The 27,466-nt window shown below is 35.3% G+C and overlaps 2 protein-coding genes across 2 annotated transcripts in view; both read right to left on the bottom strand.

Annotated features, from left to right (window-relative positions):
* The window catches only part of LOC127863823 (uncharacterized), a 46,045-nt gene extending 22,776 nt beyond the window's left edge, over positions 1-23,269 (bottom strand). The window contains exons 1-2 of the mRNA XM_052403478.1: positions 23,051-23,269; positions 9,677-9,788 (exon numbers count right to left, since the gene is read on the bottom strand). Of these exons, the coding sequence (XP_052259438.1) occupies positions 9,677-9,788; positions 23,051-23,269 (331 nt within the window). The remainder of the gene's footprint in view (positions 1-9,676; positions 9,789-23,050) is intronic.
* An 802-nt stretch (positions 23,270-24,071) lies between these two features.
* On the bottom strand, positions 24,072-27,238 carry LOC127863826 (uncharacterized). The gene is made up of 2 exons (XM_052403483.1): positions 27,118-27,238; positions 24,072-26,274 (listed from the first exon to the last, which is right to left on the bottom strand). Exons 1-2 carry the CDS (start codon positions 27,179-27,181, stop codon positions 24,476-24,478), a joined length of 1,863 nt encoding a protein of 620 aa, XP_052259443.1. The 5' UTR covers positions 27,182-27,238; the 3' UTR covers positions 24,072-24,475.
* Positions 27,239-27,466: the final 228 nt, after the last annotated feature.

Raw genomic sequence — 27,466 nt, 5'->3', positions numbered from 1 at the left:
AACCCAACCGCCCATCAGCATGTTTCAAACGGCCGGAATCTTTTCGAACTCACGAAATATATACAGATGTATTTGAAAATCATTTTCTGAACAAGTTTGCATGAAGATTTGTGTAAAAAATGATTACTGAAGTTTGTACATACATTTCACTTTAGCCTTTTATGGAAAACTACACCACCCCAGCAATCAATTGCTTTCGTCATAGCTGTCGCGTGCGGATGTAATATACATCGATAAATCAAATACGTTTATTAAATTAACTTAAATTAAAATATTAGAATGTCGTTTAAAAGAACGCACTCATCCAACCAAGCTATATGTCGCTAAGTGTATAAAGTAAATATTTGCGCACTATTTCGACTTGATTGATTAAAGGGATCTTTTCACGGTTTGGTAAATTGACAAAATTGAAAAAAGTTGTTTCAGATTCGCAAATTTTCGGTTATGATATTTGTGAGGAAACAGTATTACTGAACATTTGCCATGGTCTATTATAGCCATTATATGCATCTTTTGAAAATTTAAAAACCTAAAAATTGTAAGGCGTTGCAACGCGAAACGATTGAATAATTTGGAGAGTTCTGTTGTTGTCGTTTAAATTTGTGTAACAACGAAGATTGCTTATATAACGTATAAAATACGCAATTTATGTATGCTTGGCAGGATAGCTCAGTTGGCTAATGCGTTTTTACTTCGGGATTCCGGGGGTCACTTGTTCGAGCCCTGCTGCGGGCTAGTGTTTTTTTTCCTTTTTTAAATTTTATTTTTGATTTTTTACTTGAGCTTTTAAAATGTAATGTTTACATTTATCAATATAAAGCATTTAATGACAAACTTCAAAACATGTCAATAACTGTGAAAAGGCCCCTTTAATGCAAAGGGACTTTTTCACAAACTTTCCATGTATTGAAGTTTTACATTAAATGCTTTATATTTATAAATGTAAACATTGGATCTAAAAAGCTCCATTAAAAACAAGAATACAATTAAAGAAAGAAAAAAGTAACCCTCAACTAGGCTCGAACCAATGACCCCTGGAGTAAAAGTCTATCGCTTACACCACTCGGCCATTCATGCTCATGCAATGAGTTATGTTTTTCATACGTTATATAAGCAATACTCGTAAAGTCACAAAATATAACGACAACAACAGAAGTCTCCAAATTATTCAATCGTTTCGCGTTGCAAAGCTTTATAATTTTCAGGTTTTTAAATCGTCAAAAGATTAATATAATTGCTTTTTTAGAGCATGGTAAATGTTCAGTATTACTGTTTCCTGACAAATATCATAACTTCAACGAAAATTTGCGAATCTTAAACATTTATTTTTTTATTTTATCAATTTACCCAAACGTGAAAAGGCCCCTTTAAAAAGAAATTATACGCATCTAACAGTAAATGCTATGTTTATAGGTGTCTATCGCAACCGATGTTTATTTTTGGTGTTTTCCCTTCATATACACTTATATTTGTTAATGCAGCATCAACATACTAAAACAATATCCAGTAAAAAGAAAAATAATGCATTTGAATAACAACCGTACTTTCGTTTGACAACCGACGACAGAAATGCTTCGTTTTCCTGCAACGATATATATTCATACGACAAACGAACACTAACTCCGATCCTAATAAAATGACAGTTCCGCTCGGCTTAGAGGACTGGGAGTCATGTAAAATATCGAATATAATATATATTTTGTATGCAACTGGTAGCAAGATGAGTTGCTGATAATTGGTCAGATAGTACATTTTAACTAACTCTTTTGACCTGTTAATTCTTTTCAACAGTGAAAAATGCCCATAATTTCACTTTAAACTAGACAATAATTTTAAGTAGTTACCGTTGATCCCGCATGGCATCATGAATAATCCGCTTATTACCAGCAAGTATTCCTTCAATACTGCCATTTGTCATTGTAGGTGGAAAAAAACTACGGAATGTGACAAGGAAGTTAAGACCAACATAACCATCGAAGCGCGAATATAAACTTTAACAACCAAAAAGCGGATCGTAAACCAAATACAATAAAGCAGAGTATTGTATTTCATCGTTGTGAATAGACGGTTTAATTGTGCCAAAGTTAAAGCACACTAATGTAATACGCGGCCGTTAATCACGCGCGGCACCTCTTTTTTAGATGTATTGATAAATACGCCAATGCTACTTCCAAGGTGGCGCTAAGGCCCGAAGATGATTTGAAATTTAACGGATAATTGTACAGGGCGATTTGCTTTTACGAATTCTACCATGCCACAACTTAAAAAGGTCTGCATTTTCCAAATGGCTTTTATTTTATGTTTTTGTGCATCTTTGGATGAATTTATAATCGCTAAATCGCACTACATTGCCCGATTTTAAAAATAATGTGAAATATGTTGAAAAACATGTAAAACCTAATCACTCTGTAAAATTATCCATGAAATTTCAAAACATTCACATTGGAAATTGTAGTGGCTCAATTATTAATGCATCTCAAAAAAGAGGTTGCGCGCGTGATTAACGGCCGTGTAATAATGTGTTATTAAGTAATATCCTTTTTGTTCGTAACGTATCGGTGTCATCATCATCATCATCATCAGTATCATCATCATCATCATCATCATCATCATCATCATCATCATCATCATCATCATCATCATCATCATCATCATCATCATCATCATCATCATCATCATCATTATCATCATCATCATCATCATAAGCATTATCATTTCCTTGTCAAAGTTGGGGAAAATTAAGGGCGACGACACAGAGATCCTCCGCCAGTAAGGTATATTATGCTCTATGTAGAAGAGGCGTTGGGTGGACACTAAGAGGGGCTTGTAGAGCCTGTGCTTGATCTACCTGATCTAACTGATTGTTCACAAACGTCTCAGTCTTGCCGTCGCTGCGGTCGCAATGGCAAATATTATTCGGACCTCAACGGACTGGCACCATCTCCTTGTGTCACTTCTTTCCAGCTTCTCGCCGTTCATAATGATGTCTGCACTTGTGGTGTACGCGCTCTTCACTATTATTACTTTTATTTAGTATTATTATTATTTGACTATCATTTGACTATTATTTATAGTTAGTATATGTGAGCATTAACGACGGTGTAAACAATTAATGTTATTAATCTTTACTCCATTTTCATGATGTTCTATGATAAATGTACCAATACATTTAAATTCCAATCACATTAAAATTAAAATAAAAAGTAGTCCCAAGTCAGATAAGTGGGAACTGATCAATGCATTTCACTATTTCATCTTTTAGCATTTAGTACATACATGTTTTGGTTTGACAACTGAATCCGTAGACTGAACTGAAAATCAACCATTGGTTAATCGAAGTTGTAATATTCTTATCAAAATACAGTACGAGGATTTAAACTGAGTAGTGTCTTTATTAATATTTTGAAACAAGTCGATCTTTTACGCAAAGAACAAAGCGATCGTTGTAAAAAAAAAATGTATCGACTAGAAGTTTGAGTCTGAGAACAACTCAATAAAATATATCCCCGGGGGATAACTTCCTATATATGGGTATATAGGGATGTGCCGAAAATATGGGGTGTGTTTTACGACTGTAATTATAGATATGGGTATGGTTTTGAGCATTTAAGTATAGATATGGGTATTCAAATCAGAAATTTGCTTGTATTGTATATAAATGCATATATATTTGTATCAGTATCAAAATGGGTACAAATAAACATATAATAGCAAATTCAATAAGTATACTGTATTTATATGATAGAGATAAAAATTCCAGTATGAAATGTGTCCACTTTATCAAATTCTAGTATTGAAATGGGTCCAGTTTTTAACAAGAGGGCCATGATTGCCCTGTTTCGCTCCACTGTTTTTTTTTTTGTGAAAAAAGCGTGCAATGCGCATGGGTTGAAATGAACTCAAGCATGTGCCTTTCTCTTTCTATACCTCCTTCCACTGGGCGCTTAAAGTTGGAAGGGTGAGCTTTTAATGGGAGCCTTCAAGGGATAAATTTTGCCCCAGGGGCATAATTTAAACAAACTTGGTAGAGAACTATAAGATGTCACTACATACCAAATTTGGTAGCCCTAGGCCCAATTTTTATGGACAGCAAGACTTTTAAAGTTTGCACAAAAGAGGCTTTATATAAGCATATGTTCAGTTTTGTGACCCCCGGGGCAGGGTCAAAATTTAGCCCAGGGGACTAATTTGAACAAATTTGGTAGAGGACTATTAAATGTCACTACATACCAAATTTAGTAGCCCTAGGCTATATAATTATGAACAAGAAGATTTTTAAAGTTTGCAGAAAATAGGCCTTATTTAAGCATATGTTTATTTTTGTGACCCCCGGGACAGGGTCAAATTTGACCCCAGGGGCATAATTTTAAAAAAACTTGATAGAGAACTTTAAGATAATGCATACCAAATTTGGTAGAAATTGGTCCAATGGTTATGCCCAATATAAGCATATGTTCCATTTTGTGGCCCCTGGGGAACGGTCAAATTTGATCCCAGGGGCTTAATTTGAACAAACTTGTTAGAGGACAATTAGATGTCACTACATGCAAAATTTGGTAGCCCTATGCCATATGGTTATGGACAAAAAGATTTTAAAGTTTGCACAAAATAGGCCATATTTAAGCGTATGTTCATTTTTGTGATCCCCGGGGCAGGTTCAAATTTGACCCCTGGGACATAATTTGAACACAGTTAGTAGAGAACTATTAGATGTCACTGCATACCGAATTTAGTAGCCCTAGGCCATACGGTTATGGACATGAAGATTTTTAAAGTTTGCACAAAATAGGCTATATATGAGCATATGTTCATTTTTGTGACCTCCGGGCAGGGTCAAATTTGACTCCAGGGGCATAATTTGAACAAACAAAGTAGAGAACTATTAAATGTCACTACATACCAAATGTGGTAGCACGAGGCCCAATGATTATGGACAAGAAGATTTTTAAAGTTTGCACAAAATAGGCTTTATATAAGCATATGTTCAATTTATTGACCCCCGGGGCGGGGTCAAATTTGACCCTGGGGCATAATTTGAACAAATTTGAAAGAGGTTCATCCCAGGAACATTTGTGAGAAGTTTTATCAGAATTGGACGCACGCACGGACGGACGCACGCACGCACAACGGACACAGGACCATGACAAAAGCCCCGCTGGCCTCTGGCCAGTGGACCTAAAAACACTTGGGTCTGCTTTATCAGAATTCCGGTATAAAAATTAGTCAATGTTCGGAAGTCTCAGTGGGACACCCCTACCCCAAAATTTGGGAAGTTAACCCCCCCCCCCCCCGGGAATATATCGTCAAGTTGTAACATATTTGTCAGGCCCTATAAATATGCGTTCGCAACTATAATTGTTCGTGTCCCAATAAGAAATCCGTTGGAAAAGATGAACACTTCATTAGTAGTGCTCGATTGGACATTGTTGATTCGGGTACTACTTACATGTACCCCGGGTACTCTTAAGTATACTTACATGTACCCCGGGTACGGTAAACATACTAAAACGTACCCGGGATTTTTAACGCTAAATCCGTCGTTGTTGGCTATTTTTTTAAATTAATTATGTTCACATTTATGTCAATTTTCTGTTAAATGGCCGCTATATTATCGGAACTTATACTCAAAAAGCATGTTGATGCAGTTTTTTTTTGAAGAGAAATTTGTTTAAGATAAACAATATCGTTTTACGCTAATCGGTAGAGCGTTTTACGACATCGGATATTGGGCAGGAAAACAACTCGGATACAGTCTAATATCGACCGGATACGTCTAAGTTTATTTACCGTACCGGGGGTAAATGTAAGTATACTTAAGAGTACCCGGGGTACATGTAAGTAGTACCCGAGCCGACAGTGACCAATCGAGCATTAGTAGTGGTGTGATGTTTAACATGACAATTATCATAACATATTTGCCTATTCGCCAAAATAGAACGATATATGGAACATAATTTCTAAATATATATATATAGACAAGGTAGGTATCTCTTGACACATGAAAATCACCTACGTCAACATTTTTAAGCCATTAGTCTGTTAGTACAATAAACAAATAGGAGTTTATCAACTAACAACACAGATTTTTCTTTTTGTCCACACCAAACACTAACATAATCGTTATGCTTGAATGTTTATTTCAATCGTATACGATTATCCGTCCTTCACCTTACGCTATTTATCCAACTATTGGTTCCGCGCCTCAGAGTTACCGAAAACCTGAAACCGAGAACCGTATTTACCATCTGATCGACATGGACCTGGACTCAAAATTGCTGATAAACAATTACCGATTCACAACGATTTCGACGTTATTACGCAAACAAAATGACAAATCTGTGTTGTAAGATCATAAACTCATAATTGTTTATTGTACTAATGCGGATTATGTTCGGTACATGGGGTATTTCGATAGTTTTACTATTGTAAAAATTGGCACTGAACCTTCGGTCAGACGACAGCCGACCTAGCATTTCTACGAGTTCGAGAATTGTTTTATTGTAGTTTATGTTGGCAAGTAGCCTTTCGTGGTCATTTTTCGTCACGAGGCAACCTTTCCCAACAAAATGTTACATAGTTTACGAAACTCGACCGCCATTTAGGCTCTTAATGGCTTACAAATGTTGATGTAGGTGATTTTCCTGTGTCAAGAGATACCTTTCTTGTATATGTATATCATATCAGAATTTGTTTTTGGTCAAAATGATGAAAAATGTTGTTTTATGACATATTGATAGTGTTTAAGTGACTTGGCCACGCGCCCAACACTTGTGTCTGCTTCTAATGACAATTTGTACCCTAACACCGGCTGACTTGAAAATGCGTTCTCAAATGTTGAATTGTCATTCGTCAACTTGGATTCTGTACAATTGTATAGTGTACACATGTTAGATGCTTACTTGTAGCAGATTACTAAAACCGATCGTATAACTTAGAAAATATTCAACATGCTAATGTAGTTTGACATCAACTTACTTTCCGATGGATCTATTATCTTCAATTTATTATAATGACTACAATAGTAGGTATATGAAGATGTAGACTTTATATATGCATATCTTCATTTTCAGATCTGTAGTTTAAGAAGTTACATGTTTGTTTTTAAACATTTAAACATTTTGTAGAATCGGAACATACACTATTTTACACTTCACAATTGTACAAAACAGATATTAAAATGTTGCATTTAAAAAGTTCTCTGTTAAACGAATGAGCTGAATATTCAACACATGCAACATTTCTGGTGATGAATAATATTGGCGGTCGTTCCTTTCCATAGAAAGAAAGGTCATGAGATATAGTGACGCCGAAGTATTTAGCAGAAGGGAAAGATTCTAAAATGGTGTTATGTAAGAGATATTGTGTTGGTATGACTGTTTTGCGTTTTGTGATTTGGGTGACTTGACATTTTGATGGATTGAATTGCATGTCCCACTTTTTTCCCATTGTTCGAGTTGTTGTACATCTTGTTGGAGTAGGCTAAAGTAAGAAGCATTAGTGATGGAGAGATTGATGGCAGTATCATCAAGAAAGAGTCTTACGCTAGGGGAGCGGACATATTCAGAAACGTCATTTATATAAGAAAGGTCCGATGGCTGAGCCTTGGGGTACACCGCAGGAGACAGGGATGGTACTGGAGGTGTAGCCATTGACAACTACAGATTGTTACCTATTGTCGAGGAAACTTTTTATCCACTCAAGAGTATGAACCCTCATTCCAAAGTAGTGCAGCTTGTAAACTAGTTTTTCATGATTAACCTTATCGAAAGCCTTTGAGAAGTCAAGAAATATGAGGTCAGCTTGGCTTCTTAGGTTTACAGCCTGAAGAATATCATCAATGAGAAATGGTAGTTGGGATTGACATGACCTCTTTTCTCGAAATATATTCTGCAAGATAAATCAATTCAGTGTTTTCACTTTAAGTGCCGAATTACCTAGAAGTTTGTTTTTTATTTTTGTCTTTAAAATTGGGAAAACCCAACAATGTTTTATGATTTCCAACACATGTGCTTTCCTAATTGCAAACACAAACATATAAACCGGTAATATGCAATATGCCAAACATCGGCAATTTAAGTTAATTTATGTATTAAGAACATTAATTCATGTATGTTTTGATTTAATAGTTTGTTCGTTCGTACGTTAATTTATTCATTTATATATGTATTTATTTATTATTTGAAAACTGCAATTTAAGACTGTTCTATTTATTTATGAATGTTTATTGCAATACATTTTATACTTATATGCGTTGCACAATGAAATTGAAGAAAGGGTATATCTATATCTCTATAAATATCAAAGAAAGAGTTACAATTCTTTCATTGGGCTTTTCCTGTAAAAGTCTTCTCTCATTATATAAAGTTTCAGTTGTATCCATTAAATTTGGATTGTGTTAGAGTTTTTAAAACTGCATACCGACAATATGTTTACAAATAACAAATTAATTTTAGCTCGATGTCTTCAAAAAGCTATATATTGTTTTTGAAAAGCAGCCATTAATAAAATGTGATGATATTCTGTATGTACCGCTATTTTATTATTATTATTTTACAATTAACAATATTCATATTTATATAAAAGTCTAAATGAAATAGGTATTCGTTTTGTAATAGGTATTAAGGTAGAAAGAGATTTTATTTTCAAAATATCTTTGGAATAACTTGTATGAACAAATTTTAATATCCGATGTTACCAAAGATTAAGAAACTATATAACAAATGTTGAAGAATAGAAGTCGTGGGTCATTATTTTTACTTATTAACAACGGACAAAATTGTCGCAAAACCAGGTCTTCAATTTGAAAAAAGGTTGCTAATTCAAAATGTGCATTGATTGTTCCTGGTTACCCCCTTTGTGTCAAATTCAATCTATATTTAGTCGTGGCGATCTTAATTTCGACCGAATCATAAAATCCCGACATTTTGTGCCAGGGCACTTGGTGATAATCATTTTGTGAAAGTTTCATTGAAATCCGTTGGGAAATGAAGGCGGAGTTTTGCTCGGAAGAATTGTTCCACCCGCCCGCGCGCCCGCCCGCCCGCGCGCCCGCCCGCCCGCGCGCCCGCCTGCCCGCGCGCCCGCCCGCGCGCCGACATACACCAATCCTTCTGAAAACCTGGTAAAAAAATAAGTGTGATGATCCGTGCATACCAAGTCATTTTAAAATCTGACAATGAATTGCATTGTTATGGCCCGGATAAGCTCATTTATGGCCATTTTTGACTTATGAACACCAAGTGTGACCTTGACCTTGGAGATATCGACCTTATTCTTTCGCATGACACACCATCCAATGATTCTGAACAAATGCACCGAGTTCTTTTGAAATCTCACAATAAATGACATAGTTTTTGTCAGTGCTCTATTGTACCTAAAAGGTTCATCATAGTCATAATTGGTATATAATAGCGAACTAAAATAATGTTATATTCGTTGTAGAATACCAAAATTAATTAACGTTTCAATAATTATTCAACAATAATTACCTTTCCTGTGATGGCGTTTGTGGATTCAGGTAAGGAGTCAGAAGAAATGTTCGACAGGCATAGCCGGAATCTCCCAGTAGTAACCCATCAAGCTGACCTGAACAAATTAAAGTGTGTGCAAGAATGTTTTTATAAAAAAGTGTGTGTTTGAAATGATCAGTGTTTATTTAATAACAACATATAATTACCATTCTCGAACGAGGCGTAGATACTACTCTCTCTAAATATCCGGCTGTCGTGGACACTGCCTGGCCACTTCGCCACAACGTCGGTGATGATGAACTGCGGGTCACATATCATCTGAAAAAAGAATTGATAACAACATTGTTTGTATAAATATATGTGTTCATTGTTTGTATAAATATATGTGTTCACATATGTTTGATATAAACAGTTGTCTGAAACTTATTATTATCTACCTGAATGTTAACGGAGTGGTATCCCTTCCTGTTGACGAAGTCCATTTCGTTCCGTTTCGGCGCCCGTATCTTTACATGTGTACAGTCAACGCATCCAAGAACGTTGGGGAACCCTAAACATTTGTATAAATAAATAAATGGTACATCGCAGGTCGTTAACAGTAATTGGCAATTGTAAAAGTACATGTGATATTAAGATATCTGAGTAATCTTTGAAGTATACTGTACTGTTGAATGGAATATAGTAAACAGAACACCAAGTGTATTTCTTCTCCTGATCAGCACTCCTTCTTAATTAATAGAAGATTTTGTGCCGAAGCCTATTGGTTAAGGGGTGAAATCTGTACAAAGGTGCTTAGTTAGTGTTAATTTAAAATTATTTGCATGGAATTAAATATTTAAGACTAAAGCATATGCAGCGCATCGTCAAATACATACACGCAATTATGGTTACCTATATACCCATACATGGGCAATAATAACAAATACGTATAGCACAGTGTATTGTACACAAACAGCTTAAAACACATATGCTTATTACTGAAATATAGTCAAAATGTTAAACTGATGATTAAATTATAAACAAGTATTAGTTTTTTTCAGTTTACGATTTTGGGTAACAGTTTTTCAATTATGTTTCTTTTTATAAATAGTGACACTAACTGAACTTTTTTGTACGGGATTTAGACGAAGATAAAAAGTTGTCTCCCTGTCAATGTTTACTTGGCAACCAATCAACTGTTTTGTAAAAGAAACTAATAAAGAAAATTACCATCGATGCTATAAAACTCTCGTTTTACTCTGTCTGTATCGTTTTCTAAGGCCGGAAAAACTATATACTGGCTCATGTTTCGACAGAGAGCCTCCGTCACGCGAGTTATAACTCGCCCCACGGAACATCTTGACACGCCGTGGATAGCTGTCAAAAGAAGATGATGACAGCCCGTCGCAAAGAATTGAAGAGATATCAACACCGACAGAAGAGGTGGCACTGGCAATGACCGACGAATCGGTGTGTTCAAGTCATTAAAAACAAATCAAACGATAAAATAAATCGTTTCCGGGCGAAATCTGTATCTCTCTCGAACCTCCTCACTTGATAACACTTCTAGCGGGTTGCTTCTGTCGGCAAAAACGCGCTCAATCGGCTGACGCCTTCTCAAACGATTAACGCGATCAACAAAAGCGGCCATGTTTGAGTACTGCTGTATAACTTGAGACAGGTAGACTTCTGGCTCAATTATTTTTGCTCAAACTCAAAGATGAGTCTGACTCAGTACTCAAAAACGTTTCGTGATCACCAACTTGAGCAAGGTGTTTACACTCATCTCAAAAGTTGAGCGAAATCTCAAAGTTGAGTCAAAGTATCGACTTAAGTTCGTGATACTAGGCCCTTGACCTTGGAGATATCGACGTAATTCTTTCGCATGACACACCGTCAAATTATTGTGAACAAATGCACCGTGTAATTTTTAAATCTCACAATTAAATACATAGTTATGGCCGGGACAAGATCATATATGGTCATGTTTGACCTTTGAACTCAAAGTGTGACCTTGACCTTAGAGATATCGACGTAATTCTTTGCATGACACACCATCCAATGATTGTGAACAAATGTTCCGAGCAATTTTTAAATATCACAATGGATGACATAGTTATGGCCCGGACAAGATCATTTATGGCATTTTTTACCTTTGAAATCAAAGTATGACCTTGACGTTGCAGATATCGACGTATTACTTTCGCATGACACACCGTCCAATGATGGTGAACAAATGTGCCAAATTATTTTAAAATCTCACAATGAACGACATTGTTATGGCCCGGACAAGCTCATAAGAATTGTTCCGTTAATAAAAGAAACACACACACCAAAACAGAAAGTTGTGAATAGATTTAACTGTTGATTTTGTTTGTTTATTTGTTGAAAGCTCCATTTTTATTTAATACGCAATAGGAAGTATCCAAATAAAATGCTTAACTATCCTATGCAGAATAAGTGTCATGTGCAACTTTTAATCACACATTGTCACACAACATAAAAGGTATGGTTCCACAATTTGTCCAAATGATTCCAATATCATTGTTTGCAATATATTCAGCAAACTTCCTGACTAATATTTTTTTATATGTTTTGATTGATAAATCATCATACAACAACATCACACAAATAATAATGCATTTGTAATGCTTTTCATTGACAGCTAAGCCAATCCAGTTTACCGTAATTATTCTAAGTTTTCGGACACTAAGTTTTCGGACACCCTCATTTTTAGCAAAAATAATTATTTTTCGTGAGTCTTTATTTTCGGGCATACGAGTTTCTGACCATAATTAAAGTCATTTCTGACCATAATTAAAGTCTCTCAATTTTCGGACAGTATAATTTACCGCGCTTTTCTACAGACCTCGGCCTTGTTTTTGCATATCTTGTGAAACTACATCTTTTTACAACGGGATTAAGATAGTTAAACCTTGCAGATTCATGCGTGAGGGTAATCGACCATTACATTCGCGTAATAGTGTAAATAACCATGAATACGGATTCAACCAACAGAATTTGAATCAATTTCGTCCTATTAAGTAAGGAGAATGATTTCTGGTTTAACGTTTTTGTTCTATATCATTTCAGGCAAGATTTACCAAAGCTGTGAAATTGTAGTTATTTTGTTTAAGTGGAAAAAGAAGAATTAATCACAAGAAAATTTAACATTGATTATTGCATTTATTTCAATATAATTATAATTTTCGAACACCATAATTTTTGTTTCTAAATGTTCAGGCACCTCTATTTTTTTAATATATTTCGTATCTAAATTTTTGGACATGAAAAAAATGCATATTTTTAAGTGTCCGAAAATTTGAGTAATTACAGTATACCAATAAATTGTTTCTACTACCCTGTACATACAAGTGTTGTGAAGTTTCAGTGCATAAGATTTAGCTACACGATGTTCTTAGTTCAAGGCCAAGGGATGCAACCAAAATATCTTATTTTTGTCCATGTTATTTTTCATTAAAATCTATCTTAAACATTTCCGTTTTATAAGTAAATTCATGTAATGACATTTTTTATGCAAAACAAGTCCCTTCGAAATAATATTTTAATTTGTTTAGTTTATAGTGAGTCTCTATTTTGTTTTGTTTTATTTCTCTCTCAATGCCTTACCTAGTCTCATAACAACTGATCACGCCTTCTTATGACTGACCTAATGACAGATCCTGCCTCCATTAGTAATTAGTATTTAGTGATTTAGTTGGTGTGATTTATTTTCAAATAAGGCTATGTCTCAAATGTAACGGATATAACATTCTCAATCTATCGCTTCTAGATCAGCTGCATTATAAATAAATCCTTTCCAACGTCTCATAACAACTGATCACGCCTTATTAAACAACTGATCACGCTTTATTATGACTGACCTAATGACAGACCACGCCTCCATTAGTAATTGGTGATCTAGTTGTTGTGATTTATTTTCAAACAATGCTATGTTTCAAATGTAACGGACATAACACTATCAATCTATCGCTTCTAGATATCAAACAGCTCTGCATTATAAATAAATCCTTTCCCACGTCTCATAACAACTGATCACGCCTTATTAAACAACTGATCACGCTTTATTATGACTGACCTAATGACAGACCACGCCTCCATTAGTAATTGGTGATATAGTTGTTGTGATTTATTTTCAAACAAGGCTATGTTTCAAATATTGCGGACATAACATGTTCAGTTTATCGCTTCTAGATATCAAACAGCTCTGCATTATAAATAAATGCCTTACCACGTCTCATAACAACTGATCACACCTTATTATGACTGACCTAATGACAGACCACGCCTCCATTAGTAATTGGTGATTTAGATGTTGTGATTTATTTTCAAACAAGGCTATGTTTCAAATATTGCGGACATAACATGTTCAATCTATCGCTTCTAGATATCAAACAGCTCTGCATTATAAATAAATGCCTTACCACGTCTCATAACAACTGATCACACCTTATTATGACTGACCTAATGACAGACCACGCCTTCATTAGTAATTGGTGATTTAGTTGTTGTGATTTATTTTCAAACAAGGCTATGTTTCAAATATTGCGGACATAACATGTTCAATCTATCGCTTCTAGATATCAAACAGCTCTGCATTATAAATAAATGCCATACCACGTCTTATAACAACTGATCACACCTTATTATGACTGACCTAATGACAGACCACGCCTCCATTAGTAATTGGTGATTTAGTTGTTGTGATTTATTTTCAAACAAGGCATACTGAAAAAATAAATGTATGTTTAATTTAATGCAACCGGATGAAATATTGACATATAATGTTGATAATTCCCCATAGAGCCCCAGGTTATGAACATTATTACATTCTTTTATTGTTTGATTACTTCCAAAGCTGGTCATCGGTGTGTAATGAAATGCAATACATCCCAAAAATATTAAAAAAGTCAGTTGAACTAAACACAACATAATAAAACGGGAACTTTGGACTCGCATAGATGCTATTAAGTAAATTTAGTAGTTTTATGCCATCGTTTCAAGTTTGCTGATTTGATAGCTGTTAACGATTTAATGTACCAACAAAGTTCTCTACAGTTACCGTATTATCATTTAGTACATACATGAACGGTATTATATATTCTGTTTATATATATTCGTCGTAGAAGGGTGTGTAAATAACATATTTTATACGTGTCACCGTTAGTTATTACGCTGTAAGAAGCGTGTCTCGTTTATTTCTTCGCCTTTCTTTTTTATTCATTATGTCGACGCTTTATTCTATTGAGTTATTATATATTATTCAAGAGCTTTGTTACAGAAGATTACAAGATAAGTATTGATGCAAAGCATCAAAGGGCGTCGGGAATTTCAGTGTAAAAGGCACTCAATGAAGTTACATGGAACGATTTTTTTTCTACTGTAAATATTAATATATATTGGCCGATTATTTTAAACAAAATAGAAAAAGAAACTAGATAACCATTATCTATTATTTTGTGTTATAACCCCCAAATAACCATTATTTATGATGTTGCGTTATAACCCCCAAATAACCATTATCTAAGATTTTGTGTTGTAACCCCCAAATATTTCATAGTTAATTTTATTTACATTGGTTTTCTTTTTTTACTGGCATCCGTGTGCAGTTTTCATTAATGGAACAGAACTGTCTAGGTTTTAAAAAATCTGCTTCATCTTGTAAGCGTAATTTCATAATTTTCTCAACTTCAAGGGGAGATGATTCTGAACTTATTCATACGCTGCTCATTTACGATAGGGGTTGAGTACTCATTGCTATAAAAACACTGTAAAAGTTTGAAAAAAAATTGAATGAAAACTGTAAATTGCATGAAGAAGCTGCATTTCACAATACATTGAAGTTCAGTAAAAGATCATACATAATAGATTTATTGTTCCGATATTCATCATTTTCAATACGGTTCGAGTAATACTGGTATAAAGACACTTAACAAGTTTGGAAAGATTCAGATAAAAAAGATATTTTTAATGAGGTAAAAATGCTCATTGATATGAAGACACTGTAAGCTTGGAAAGAATCTGATGAAAAATGTTGACATAATCACCTAAAAAAGCAGTTTTTCACTTTTATTTTTAAATTCAAAGAAACAAAATTATGGACTTATGGTCCGATATTGTTCATATAGAGAGTTTGGGTTGGGTTCTCATTGATAAAAAAAAACTGTGCAAGTTTGGGAACAATCGGATGAAAATTTTGGACTTCGAACAACGATTTCAAAATTTCTCAAATTCTAAGGAAGATAACTATGTAGGATAATGCTAAAGGGCCCATACCACCTGGATAGTAATACGTGTCGCGCTTCGCGCTCTATATGTGGTTCTTAAAAAAAACTCCGAGGAGTGCTTGACTCTAGGGAAACGGGTTGCTGAAACACAGCTCCTCCTTGATAAGCGGCTGCTTCCTTTATCGCAACTCATTGTTACAATGAATAATACGTGTCGCGCTTCGCGCTCTATATGTGGTAGGGATAGTACTTAGGGACTGTGATAGACAACCATAAAAATACATGGATAATAGATGTGTTGTTTGCATTTATTTCTTAATATAAAAACACGTGTATTTTTTTATAAGATATTTAAGTGATGTAAGAAATTTTAATTAACGTTGTCACCACGCGGCATCCATTAATTTAAATGAAAATGTCCAATTGTAGTAAAATTGATTTTTAAAATGTCTACATAAAATAAAGCTTTATGATATTTATTAAACTGACTAAAAAAAATATCAGCCGCCGAACTGTTCCGTTCGTGCCGGAACCCGGAATTGAACCGGGGGCCTTTACATGATTGTTGCGTAAACAACTTCAGTCAAACGCTCTTCCAACTGAGCTATTCCGGCTGACATCATTTATGTACTGCTATTTGGTGAAGTTGTGTATAGCGATCGTTATCATATGTCTATTAATAAACTAATACATTGTACGCTTTCGTACAACTACGCCTTCCAATAAACTTGCTTGTTGATAGGTCGTCAAATATCGCACTACATTGATTCTCCACTAAATAAGCAAATTAGAAAAAACACAAACTAAATATATTTTGATTATGTTTTGTTTTTATACAAAACCAGAAAGTTTCGAGTATTTGCCCAGTCCCTGTGATCTTTCCCCTGTTATCAGTTGTGAATCAGTTATTAATTTAACTAATAAGCTATAGCATTATTAGCAATAAATGTTGTAATAAATGTAAAAGGCACAAATGCAATACTTATTTACACTAATTTACACACAAAAATCACCACTATGCAAGATATTCTTAAAACAAAAATATATACATTAATCCGTAAAATAACTTCTCCTACCATAAGCGAAAAAAAATGCATTACATACTAGTCGCCGCTCTCCAGAGCGACGCCAATTAAAATTCATTATAATAATAGTCAAGCAATAAAAAAAGGTCGTCTTTCCTGTGATTCGGACCGGTAACCTTTAGGAGAAAATTTTACGCTTGACCACTTCAGCTCTTAATTCAGCACAGTTTTAACAATATGCTATAAATACATTTTTTTATCTATGAGGCATAAGAAAAACGTCAATATTGGAATGTATATTTAATATAAAGAAACCATTTGTTTCGCATTTAGAAGTCGTATGTGTCTTGATCGAATGTATACCTTCGTGTTTAATAGATCACTTTGTTTTGGAAAATGTGTAATGTTCTTATGTGAATGTTTATTACAACGTGTGATTTGCGTGTAGTTTATTACGTTTTGTTTATGCCTCGTGTTTTTTATTAATGTTCATTCATCTTTTTTTGCTAGGATCATAAACTGATGTTAGTATACTATGGTTATAAGTGCATATTTACCCCCAATTGTTTTATCATACAAGTTTGATAAAAACTGTACCTGTTTAATAACAGTACGGAAGAAACGTGAAACCACTTGATCGGTAAATGTATTTTATTCGGCAACATATACCAACACATATGAAACTCAAAATGGTGGCGATACTCTATTAGAAATAAGAACAAATTTTAGTGTATAAATATGTAATGTTTTCAAAATATATTTAGTATATATATTATTAATCATTTTTTACCGTTTTCATTTAAAACACGAATACATTTAAGCGTTATTCATAATATGTATGCTATTCCAGAAATGGCTGTGTGCAAATTATATGTATTTAGTCAAAATCGAATGTTAATTGCGAAATGTTGAATGCTAGAGTAACTCTATACTGTACGAGTGTTCTCGTGTGTTAGTGTAATTTAATGTATTGATACAATAATGTGCTTACATGTATGCCCATTGTTGATTAAACATTTTGTAGGGTTTTTATTTGTTGAGTTTGTTTGCACAGACGCAGCCCTGTTTAAAGTGTTAACACAAATGCACATAGTCGGGACAGAAAATGGTGTCATCATTAGCTAGAAATATACGTTATAATGCGGTAAATATTAGAACACACTTGACTTGGCTATCAAATATTATACATGTGTTTTCATTCTGGTTGGCGAACCAGTTATCGAACACCTAAGGAATTACGTTAAGGCAATAGAAAATAAATACCTTGATTCTCATACAAATTTTGGGGAAAATTGGGGCGGGTGGGTGGGTTTTATTTTTTATTTTTATTTTTCATAATATGTGTCGGACCTATATATAAGTTATGAAATGTTCACGAATTTGTTGTTTTATATGCATTACGCCTATATGTATGTATGTATGTATGTATGTAAAATTATATAGAATAAAAGAAATACATTTATCAAAATTTGACTATTGTGTTTTATTTTACCCTTTCAATATCATGTTAAACATATTCTGACATTCAATAAAACATTGACTAGACAAAGTATTAAAGAAATGCAAATCTGTAACAGAAGAGAATATTACAATTTCCCAGGCAGCCGACAGCTTGACTTCCTGTAACATCGGGTGACACCCATGTTAATTCTAATTTATAACGGCCGACGAAGGAACAGACGATTTTCGGATACTCAACTTTCAATGATGGGGCTTGATCATACGAACCACAAAATGAACTTATCGTACAGGTCCGCGCGAGTTAAAGTTTCTGCACATTTGACACCCCGAACCAATCTTTCACGGTTGTAACGCTGTTTTTACACCTCAAAATAAGAAACATTTTTTTTGTTGTTCGCGTTCGATAACTAAAATTTCAGACGACTCACGTGTGCCGTTAAAAATCAATAAGGCATAAAAAATAGGGGGTTTTCTACATGCCAAAAAAATGTGGGTCGGTAGGTAGGCTTTTTTTCTTTCCACAACACTTAATTGAATATTTAACTCAATAAGAATGCCATTATTTTCAGGTATAAGAAGTGTGAAATGCATGACGACATAGTACTAACTTTCAGATATAGTTCTTAACAAGAAGATGTTTGATCTATATTGTCTTTATCTGTAATTACTGTACAAATAAATATTCTTTAAAAACTAAAGAATGCATTTGAATAAAGCAATGAATAGAATAAATGTAAATGAAACAAAACATGAACAAAAATAACATTTCTGAACGATTCAGACGCTGTCTGCAGGTGCGTAAGTTTCGGACATAAAACTCGGATGCGGATTTTGTAACAGAAAAAAAACTTTTGGCTTTATCTGAAAATTACAGTACAAATAAATATTCTTTGAAAACTAAAGACTGCCTTTTGAATAAATCATTTATTGACTAGAATAAATGTCAATGAAACAAAACATTCACACAAAAAAAACAATTCTGAACGATTCAGACGCTTTCCGCAGTTGCGTAAATTTTGTTTGAAAACAGGGTCAGTCAGGTAACCGGAAACAAGACTTTTTCTAAGCGTCTCGGAGACATTGAGTTGCCGATTCGCACTTCACTATTTTTGAACTTTCAGCCGTTTCGTCCTTAGTATTTTGCGGCTTGATTTTTTTGTACGAATTTTTTTTTTCAAATAAAAAACGTTCGGGCGGAACGATTTTCGAGGGGCGGGCGGGGATGAGAATCTAGGAATTTATTTTCTATGGCCTAAAATTTAAACACTTAAAATAGCAAAAACATTAGGTTTTAACAAATGACTAACAGTGCAATCATTAAAAACTTATCTGTAAAGTTTTCCAGCAAATATTTGTCAAGAATTCATAACAATGATTTCCTGGTTATTGTCACCTCTAGCAGACAAAACAAAATGGCGGCCGATGTAAACATTACCTATTACCGGACAGTTCATAAATACTACTCCAGTATATACAAAATCACATGACTATCACGTGACCCGGACTCGGCGAAAACATCTGCGTCTTCTGCAATCAAAATTGAAAACGGAAATATGCTTTTTGGTGTGAATATGCATTCAAAAAAGTAATAGCAAAAAACACATAAAACAGTGTTAATAACAATAAATGCATTCCTTTAACCTGTTTTCGGCGAATTTGTTTCATTCTATGTAGGCAAGAAGGTCATATACATAGTGCCAGTTACGCGGTCTCGGTAGTTTTCAGACTATTCTTGCGAGGTCAATATACAAAAGGGGTCTGTATTCAACCCCGCGTTCTAGGCACCTTTAATTACTATGAGGGGGAGGTAATGCAATCAAATGTCACAATAAGGTCTTAAATCGAAAACCACACTCACGTCTGAAATTGAAATTTTATAAACCTCGCAAATAATTTCGCTATATATCTCCTTGTATAAGACGTTGAATAAATGACGTATTTATATATAATAATATATTAGGTACCCCAATATACCTTAATTAGTATTTATATCTGATAAAAAAGGGTATGAAGATACATGTGTTTTAAGTGGGAACCTATTTCTAAATCAGAGACCCCGTAACTGGCCATATGTGTGAATATATATATTATATATATATATATATATTATTTATTATTCTATATCCAATAAATTCATCCAATCAGCATTCTTCATATGTACCACGTGACCGTCCAATATATTCCGGTATTGGATCCAAAAAGTCTGTATTTTTTCATATAGGACAGTTGAGTACAAGTGCACTAAGCAATTGTTTTATAACGATAAAAGCCGTGACCGAGAAAAAGTATCCGAATATACTATATTGTACTATAATCGACTCACACGGGCCCTTGTCTTGAAAATAGCATAGATGCAATTAACGCATTTTAAAATCGAAATTTAAATGAAACAAAGAGCCTAACGGCTCGTCCAATATGACGTCAAACTGTGTGCTCCTCCTAATATATCTCCGTATTGTACAGTGAAACGTCTAATAACCTATAATTATTAATACATAAATTGTTCAAAGAATTCAAACATATCACATATGCCGTAGCGCTTTTGATGATACATCTTTATCAGGGGCTTGCACAGATATTTGTTCACGATTTGTAAGCGCGAATGTTCAATTGGATAAATAGATACTTGTGGACACAGCTAGTGACGATCCGTGAATTAAAAACAAACACATTTGCCTTAGTTTTTTCACTTTTCTTTATTTAACTATTTTGTCTAAAACCAATTAAGCTTTATTTATTTTTAGTCCCCTACCGGTGAAACCGGAGAGGGACTTATGGTTTGCGCTCTGTGTGTCTGTCAGACTTTTCTGGATCCTGCGATAACTTTAAAAGTTCTTCTTATTTTTTTTATAAAACATGGACAGATGGCAATATTGAGATTATGCACGTTATTTCATTTTGTTCCTACGTCAAGAATTCCGGTTGCTATGGCAACAAATAGACTAGAAATATTGCTGAAAATGGGGGATCCTGCGATAATTTAAAAAGTTCTTCATATTTTTTTCGTGAAACTTGAAACACGGATAGATGGCAATATGGAGATTATGCACGTCATTTCATTTTGTTCCTACGTCAAGAATTCTGGTTGCTATAGAAACAAATAGACTAGAAATATTGCTGAAACTGGTGGATCCTGCGATAATTTTAAAAGTTCTTCATATTTTTTCATGAACCATTGATAGATGGCAATATGGAAATTATGCACGTCATTTCATTTTGTTCTTACGTCAAGACTTCTGGTTTTTATGGCAACAAATGAACTACAAACTTTGCTGAAAATGGTGGATCCTGCGTAGGTATGGGACTTTTATTGCTTGGCAATAGTCTTGTTGATATAATGATTTGTTGGTGTTACTTCAATGATCTATGATTGGAAATAAATTATAATGTATTGTATTATATTGTAATATGTTATATTATATTTCTATTATATTCTTTTCTGCCGATACCAATGCATCTTGCGTATTTGAACATCTCTTTATATTAAAATGTCGTAAAATGCATTTATGAAAGAAAACAACTAAAGAAGACCGCCAAGAGCGCTTGAGGAGACTGCATTTATACCTTAAGTATTGACTTACCAAAATAATACTAAGCATGTACATATTAAACTGAAAGGGTGCAATATCGGAACATATCTGAGGTCAATAATGTTTGTCAATAATCAGCTCATGTACTGACTGTATTCACATTGTCATTGACACATACAGCCAATACGAGTGCAGTACATATTGGCAGAAACTAAGTCAACGTACACGAGTGAAGTACATGCTGTCAGTAACATATTTAATCAAAACGAACGAAGCATACATTGATAGTAACCATGCAACGGACACGAGTGCGGTGCATTGTGTCAGAAACATTATCCATGAAAACGAGCATAGTACATATTGTCGGAAGCACATTCAACGAACATGTCTGTAGTACATACTGTGAGTAAAGTAAAATTAACTGAAAATGAGAATAGTAAATACAATGTATTGCCAGTTACATATTTAATATTTAATCAAAACGAGCGTAGTACATATTGCGCGTTATACATTCAATAAAAACGAGCGATATATTATCTGTCACACATTCAATGAAAACGAGCGACATATTGTATGTAACACATTCAATGAAAACGAGCGATATATTGTCTGTCACACATTCAATAAAAACGAGCGATATTTTGTCTGTCACACATTCAATGAAAACGAGCGACATATTGTATGCAACACATTCAATGAAAACGAGCGATATATTGTCTGTAACACATTCAATGAAAACGAGCGATATATTATCTGTCACACATTCAATGAAAACGAGCGATGTATTGTCTGTAACACATTCAATGCAAACGAGCAATATATTGTCTGTAACACAAGCAATGAAAACGAGCGATATATTGTCTGTAACACATTCAATGAAAACGAGCGATATATTGTCTGTCACACATTCAATGAAAACGAGCGATGTATTGTCTGTAACACATTCAATGCAAACGAGCGATATATTGTCTGTAACACATTCAATGAAAACGAGCGATATATTGTCTGTCACACATTCAATGAAAACGAGCAATGTTTTGTCTGTAACACATTCAATGCAAACGAGCGATATATTGTCTGTAACACATTCAATGAAAACGAGCGATATATTGTCTGTCACACATTCAATGAAACGAGCGATGTATTGTCTGTAACACATTCAATGCAAACGAGCGATATATTGTCTGTCACACATTCAATCATAACAAGAACCTTAAACATTCACCGGAAATAGTAATATACGCACGTTTATTAAAACAAACCTTAATCATACATTCTTTGACTGTAACAAATCGAACTCAGAAACCGTACGGACGACACCACTCACATCAACTCACTACGTCGATTACTCCGTTAGCGTCAGACTTGCTACAGTTCTTCATTCTTACTGTATCACAAACGTTTATAACGGCAATGCCCATGAGTACAGAGTTATCAGTATGATCCTCCTTTTCTATTTCACGACGTTTACGCTTAACCGGTCGTTTCTTCAAGTGCGTTATTTTGAGTCTCTGACAGGACGCAAACAACTCGTTTTGACGGATTTTCAACGCCATCGCGTGTTCACTGAACCGTGTAAAATCCCCATTGGACTTTAGATGAGATAGGTGACTTCCGGCCCTGACTGTCACGCTGCTGCTACAACTGTCACTAGCTGCTATACTATGGCGCGAACTCACTGGCGTCGTGAGAATGTTTTGCTCAAGATACCGTGCATACTTTTCGAATAAAATAACGACGAATGGTATTTCGTAGATTGGCTGCGATCTGTTATTGAGCCATACTTCCTGTCAAGTAATTCGGGACTAAAATGCGATTTTTGCAATTCAAGAAATGCCTTAATAACCTCTTCCATGCTCATAGTCTAGCGTCCATCGCGTCCCGGCTCGCAGCTTCACTTTCAAAGATGTCGCCAATTACTATACAAGTGCGGGGGGTATACGGACAGAACGGCCTTCACGACGCACCGGCTTCGGTTTGGCAGCCTATCAATGCAGTCAATGACGATATACAGTCCCGATCTTACAGATTATATTTCAAGATGCTCTATAAAACCGTCGTCGGACATGTGAATGGCGCATGGGTAGTCCGAATAGTCGAACCATCTTCGAAACTCCCCACAAGACCCTGAACTTAACGTGAGTTTAACACTTGCAATGTGATATGATGATGGCACGGAATCGTGCTTGAATATCTGAACAATATTTGCAAATTTGACGTCATTTTCATCGCGAATCATATCCTGTACACTCGCTGCCCGGTCAGAATCGTTGACGGCACCATTCACTGAAAATGCCACTCCCTGTTTAATCAAACCAGAATGATAAGGTATCAAATTAAGAGAGTATGCGAGCTCAATTGCTTGCCCTTGATCACTGAAGGTCAAGCGCTTCAGAGCGTCGATCGTGGCTTGCTTGATTTCTGGGCTCGAATTTAAGTTGCCTGCTACAGGCGAACTAGACGGTGACGCTGACGCTCGGTCCTCTTTGTTGATCACAATATCATGAGGTCGAAGCACTTTTATACCCTCAGAGGCATGCAAAGTTGCATATTTGCTAGATTTCACCATTTCATGTGCACGAATTGGTACGCTGACAGTATCCTTAAATTGGCTTGCTAAAACTTTCCTGCGCTCAATTTCTGTTACAGTTCTACTGAATAACTCAATTGGGCCGTTGGACTTGCTTTCTGCTGTTTTCTGACTAGCCTCTCGTTTTCTTTTCAATAGCTCAGCCACCGTAACGTTGCCGCCGTAAGGAACGTCAGATCTTCCAGACGTTACGGCGCCAGAATTCTGTGTAGCAGGCGTTATAGCCATTGGCCCCTTCGCCCGAGCTTGGAATCTGATATGAAATCGGGAGTTTCGCTAGTTTGTTTTTGGCTTTGAGAGTCTCAATGTCTTTGTGACTAAGAATGAAGTAAATTTTCTTGGTGTTCGCGTTCGTCGGACCGGTGATACTTGTGGCTACTTTCACTGTTGAGCTGGCTTCAATTCCAGAAAACTTGTTAAGCTGCACAACAGGGTTTATCGAAGCGGTAAGGGGTGTCCTTGTTGTTTCCGCATTGTTTATGACGATTGGACAACTTTGTGGACTGTTACATTCAGAGTCTGTATTTGAAACAAGTGAGTGAACGATACTCGTCGAATGCGCGGAATGGCCAATATCTTTGCTTACTTCTAACTTGTTTTTCTCAATTTTTGGCGCACGTTCGTTTAGTCCTTGAGTAGAAGTTGCTTCTTTTAATAACGGCGATTGTACGTTCTTTGACTTATTCGTATTTTCACAAGAATTCGGCTTCGATGTCAACAAATGATGATCTTTAACCAAGGCGAGTTTGTTGGTCTCTACAGTCGTTATGGCGTCACTACTCGATTTCATAACGCCGTCAATGTTACGTGACACAAAAGCCTTCCCATATCGCAGAGTCAGAGACTCCATTGTCTTTGCGAATCCGTGAACCGTGCTGGGTCTTTTTTCCATAGACGAACGCGTCGCATTTGTATCACTTTCTGTTTTAACAATATGCGACTGTAGCAAATCGTTCTCAGCCTGATCCTTAAGAATATTGGCACTACCGGTTGGTCTTGTTGGAGTCTGTGTTTGCTGAGAAGGCTGCATTTCAGTCTTTCTCCGCTTGTTCGCGAGAGTCTCGGGCGATTCAAATTCCGCTTCCCCACTTGCGACTCTATTTATAGCCTCCATCAGATGGTCTTCTTGGTTTCCGGCGTGAGATCCTATTGCTGTATCCGTTTGCATTCCATCACGTCGATCGACACAAAAAGATTCCGATTGAGCGCTTTGCTCGTTTTCTTCAGATTTCACAGTAAAGTGAAGAAATGCTCCAACGGTATTATGCACATTAGTCTCGGTAAACGGGAGATTAATTGCAGTACTGTTAGAGGCTTTCAGTATCTCTTTATTTTCATCATCCTTTTGTACTAGAAATACACGCCGGGGAGTCAATGCATCGCTTTTGTCATTTGAACGATTAACCGCATCCGGTTGTGTCTTATTTCCCGCTTGTGTGTTTCGGGTTCTGCTATTGGTGCACATCTCGTTCGTACCGTTACCCACTCCCAGAAGCACATCCGGTCTGGGCAGGATTATCGCTGATGAACCCATCACATGCCTCTCCATGGCGTGGTATTTGTAGCGCGGTAGCTTGTATGTTAAGGGAGCGGCCGGTGTCGCCTGAGTCAGCAGTTGTTGTGCAAGGTAGGGGGCGTTGTTCACGACCGGAATGCTGTGAACGGTGAAGACGGGCTGCTTCCTGTTTTTAACTGCTCTCGGGGAGGGGACAGCGTTGTTAACGGGTCGCGGGAGAATAATAGGCAGTTTTAAACTGTTCGATCCATGCTTCCTGTTCTCTACTTCGCCAACGTTTAATGTTGATACCGCAATGGAACTGGAACCGGAGCCTTGATTAGGGGGCGTCGGATAACTGAATGGTTTCGTAGTCTGCGCTTGGGAGTTATCGCGAAATATAGTGTCGTGTTTTTTCAGAAGCCACGATTTTGCGTCTTCATGCAGTATGACGTTGTTTGGTGAACGCTGTCGTGCTGAAATAAGCGATGACACGGGTGTATTAAAATTACATAAATACACATTAAATATATTGCTTGTGTATAGGTATTTCATTGCCCGTAGGTAAATGTATGTATTGAATATATTTAAATGATAAAATTATATTCAAACTATCAAACATATTTAAATGATAACATTATATTCAAACTATCAAACAATACTTCGTACGGATATAATGCTATGCGACCTTTTACATGTAAATAAGTTAATCTTCCATAGCAATCTGCATACATATGTATTCCTATACTAATACATTTTACAACACAATTAAGTTTTTTAGTAGAATGCACGTTTAGAAAACATTCAAACATATATATCTAGGCCTTTATAATAACAAAACATAAAAAATCGTGTTGAACATGCGTGGAGTATTTTAGCTCACGGAAAACTTAAAAACCCAAAGGGTTCACATAGTATTTGTTTTGGCATATATATATATGCATCCAGTTTATGGATTTATGGAATTAGATAAATAGTACGAACATAAATAGTTAAGATAACTCAATAACTATTGTTGTTTCTTAACACGAGGCAATAGTGTTTGTGTAGTCGGGTCTGGCCTGATTTTCAAAGACGATAATTTGAGTGTCAAACCCTTAAGAAACATGAAGTAGAAAATAAATTAAAGCATCACAATTCATCATTCCTGTTTATCTATTTATCAACCAGAAAGTTGTGTAGTTAGCTGCGTGTGATAAAAAGAAGAGTTGTTTGTTTGCCGATACCAACAATTTCGTTTTGTGTTTAAAGCTAAATCATTATCACAATATAATTATTAGTAAAAACAACGATATCGTTACGGGCTATGCCCGCCGTACATGACACTCCGTATGTTGTGATCGAGTGTTCATCTCCATTGATATCATTTGACTGCGTCGCCATTGAGGATGTGGTGTCGTCTGCGGAAATCTGAGGTAGTGTCGTTCATGTGTATAGTAATCTAGAATAACAAAAGCATTGGTGATGAACTTTTGATGAATGCCTTTAAATCAACATGAAAACAAAAGAATCCTTATAAAATTGGTATAATCCTAATATTTTGTGGTGACGATTTAAAACCTCTGGATAGAATAACGTTATATATATATATATATATATATATATATATATATATATATATATATATATATATATATATATATATATATATATATATATATAATCATA

This window comes from Dreissena polymorpha, unplaced genomic scaffold, assembly GCF_020536995.1.
Source record: "Dreissena polymorpha isolate Duluth1 unplaced genomic scaffold, UMN_Dpol_1.0 chrUn043, whole genome shotgun sequence".
Taxonomy (NCBI): Eukaryota; Metazoa; Mollusca; class Bivalvia; order Myida; family Dreissenidae; genus Dreissena; species Dreissena polymorpha.
The sequence above is the reverse complement of the archived record's forward strand: the minus strand, read 5'-3'. Positions and strand labels throughout refer to the sequence as shown.

Bases quoted from the DNA above. Each gene is read 5' to 3' on its own strand.
- LOC127863826 (XM_052403483.1), bottom strand. From the start codon at position 27,181: ATGGCGACGCAGTCAAATGATATCAATGGAGATGAACACTCGATCACA. The intron at 26,275-27,117 runs GTACGGCGGGCA...CGCTTATTTCAG, and splicing joins CACAACATACGGAGTGTCAT to CACGACAGCGTTCACCAAAC.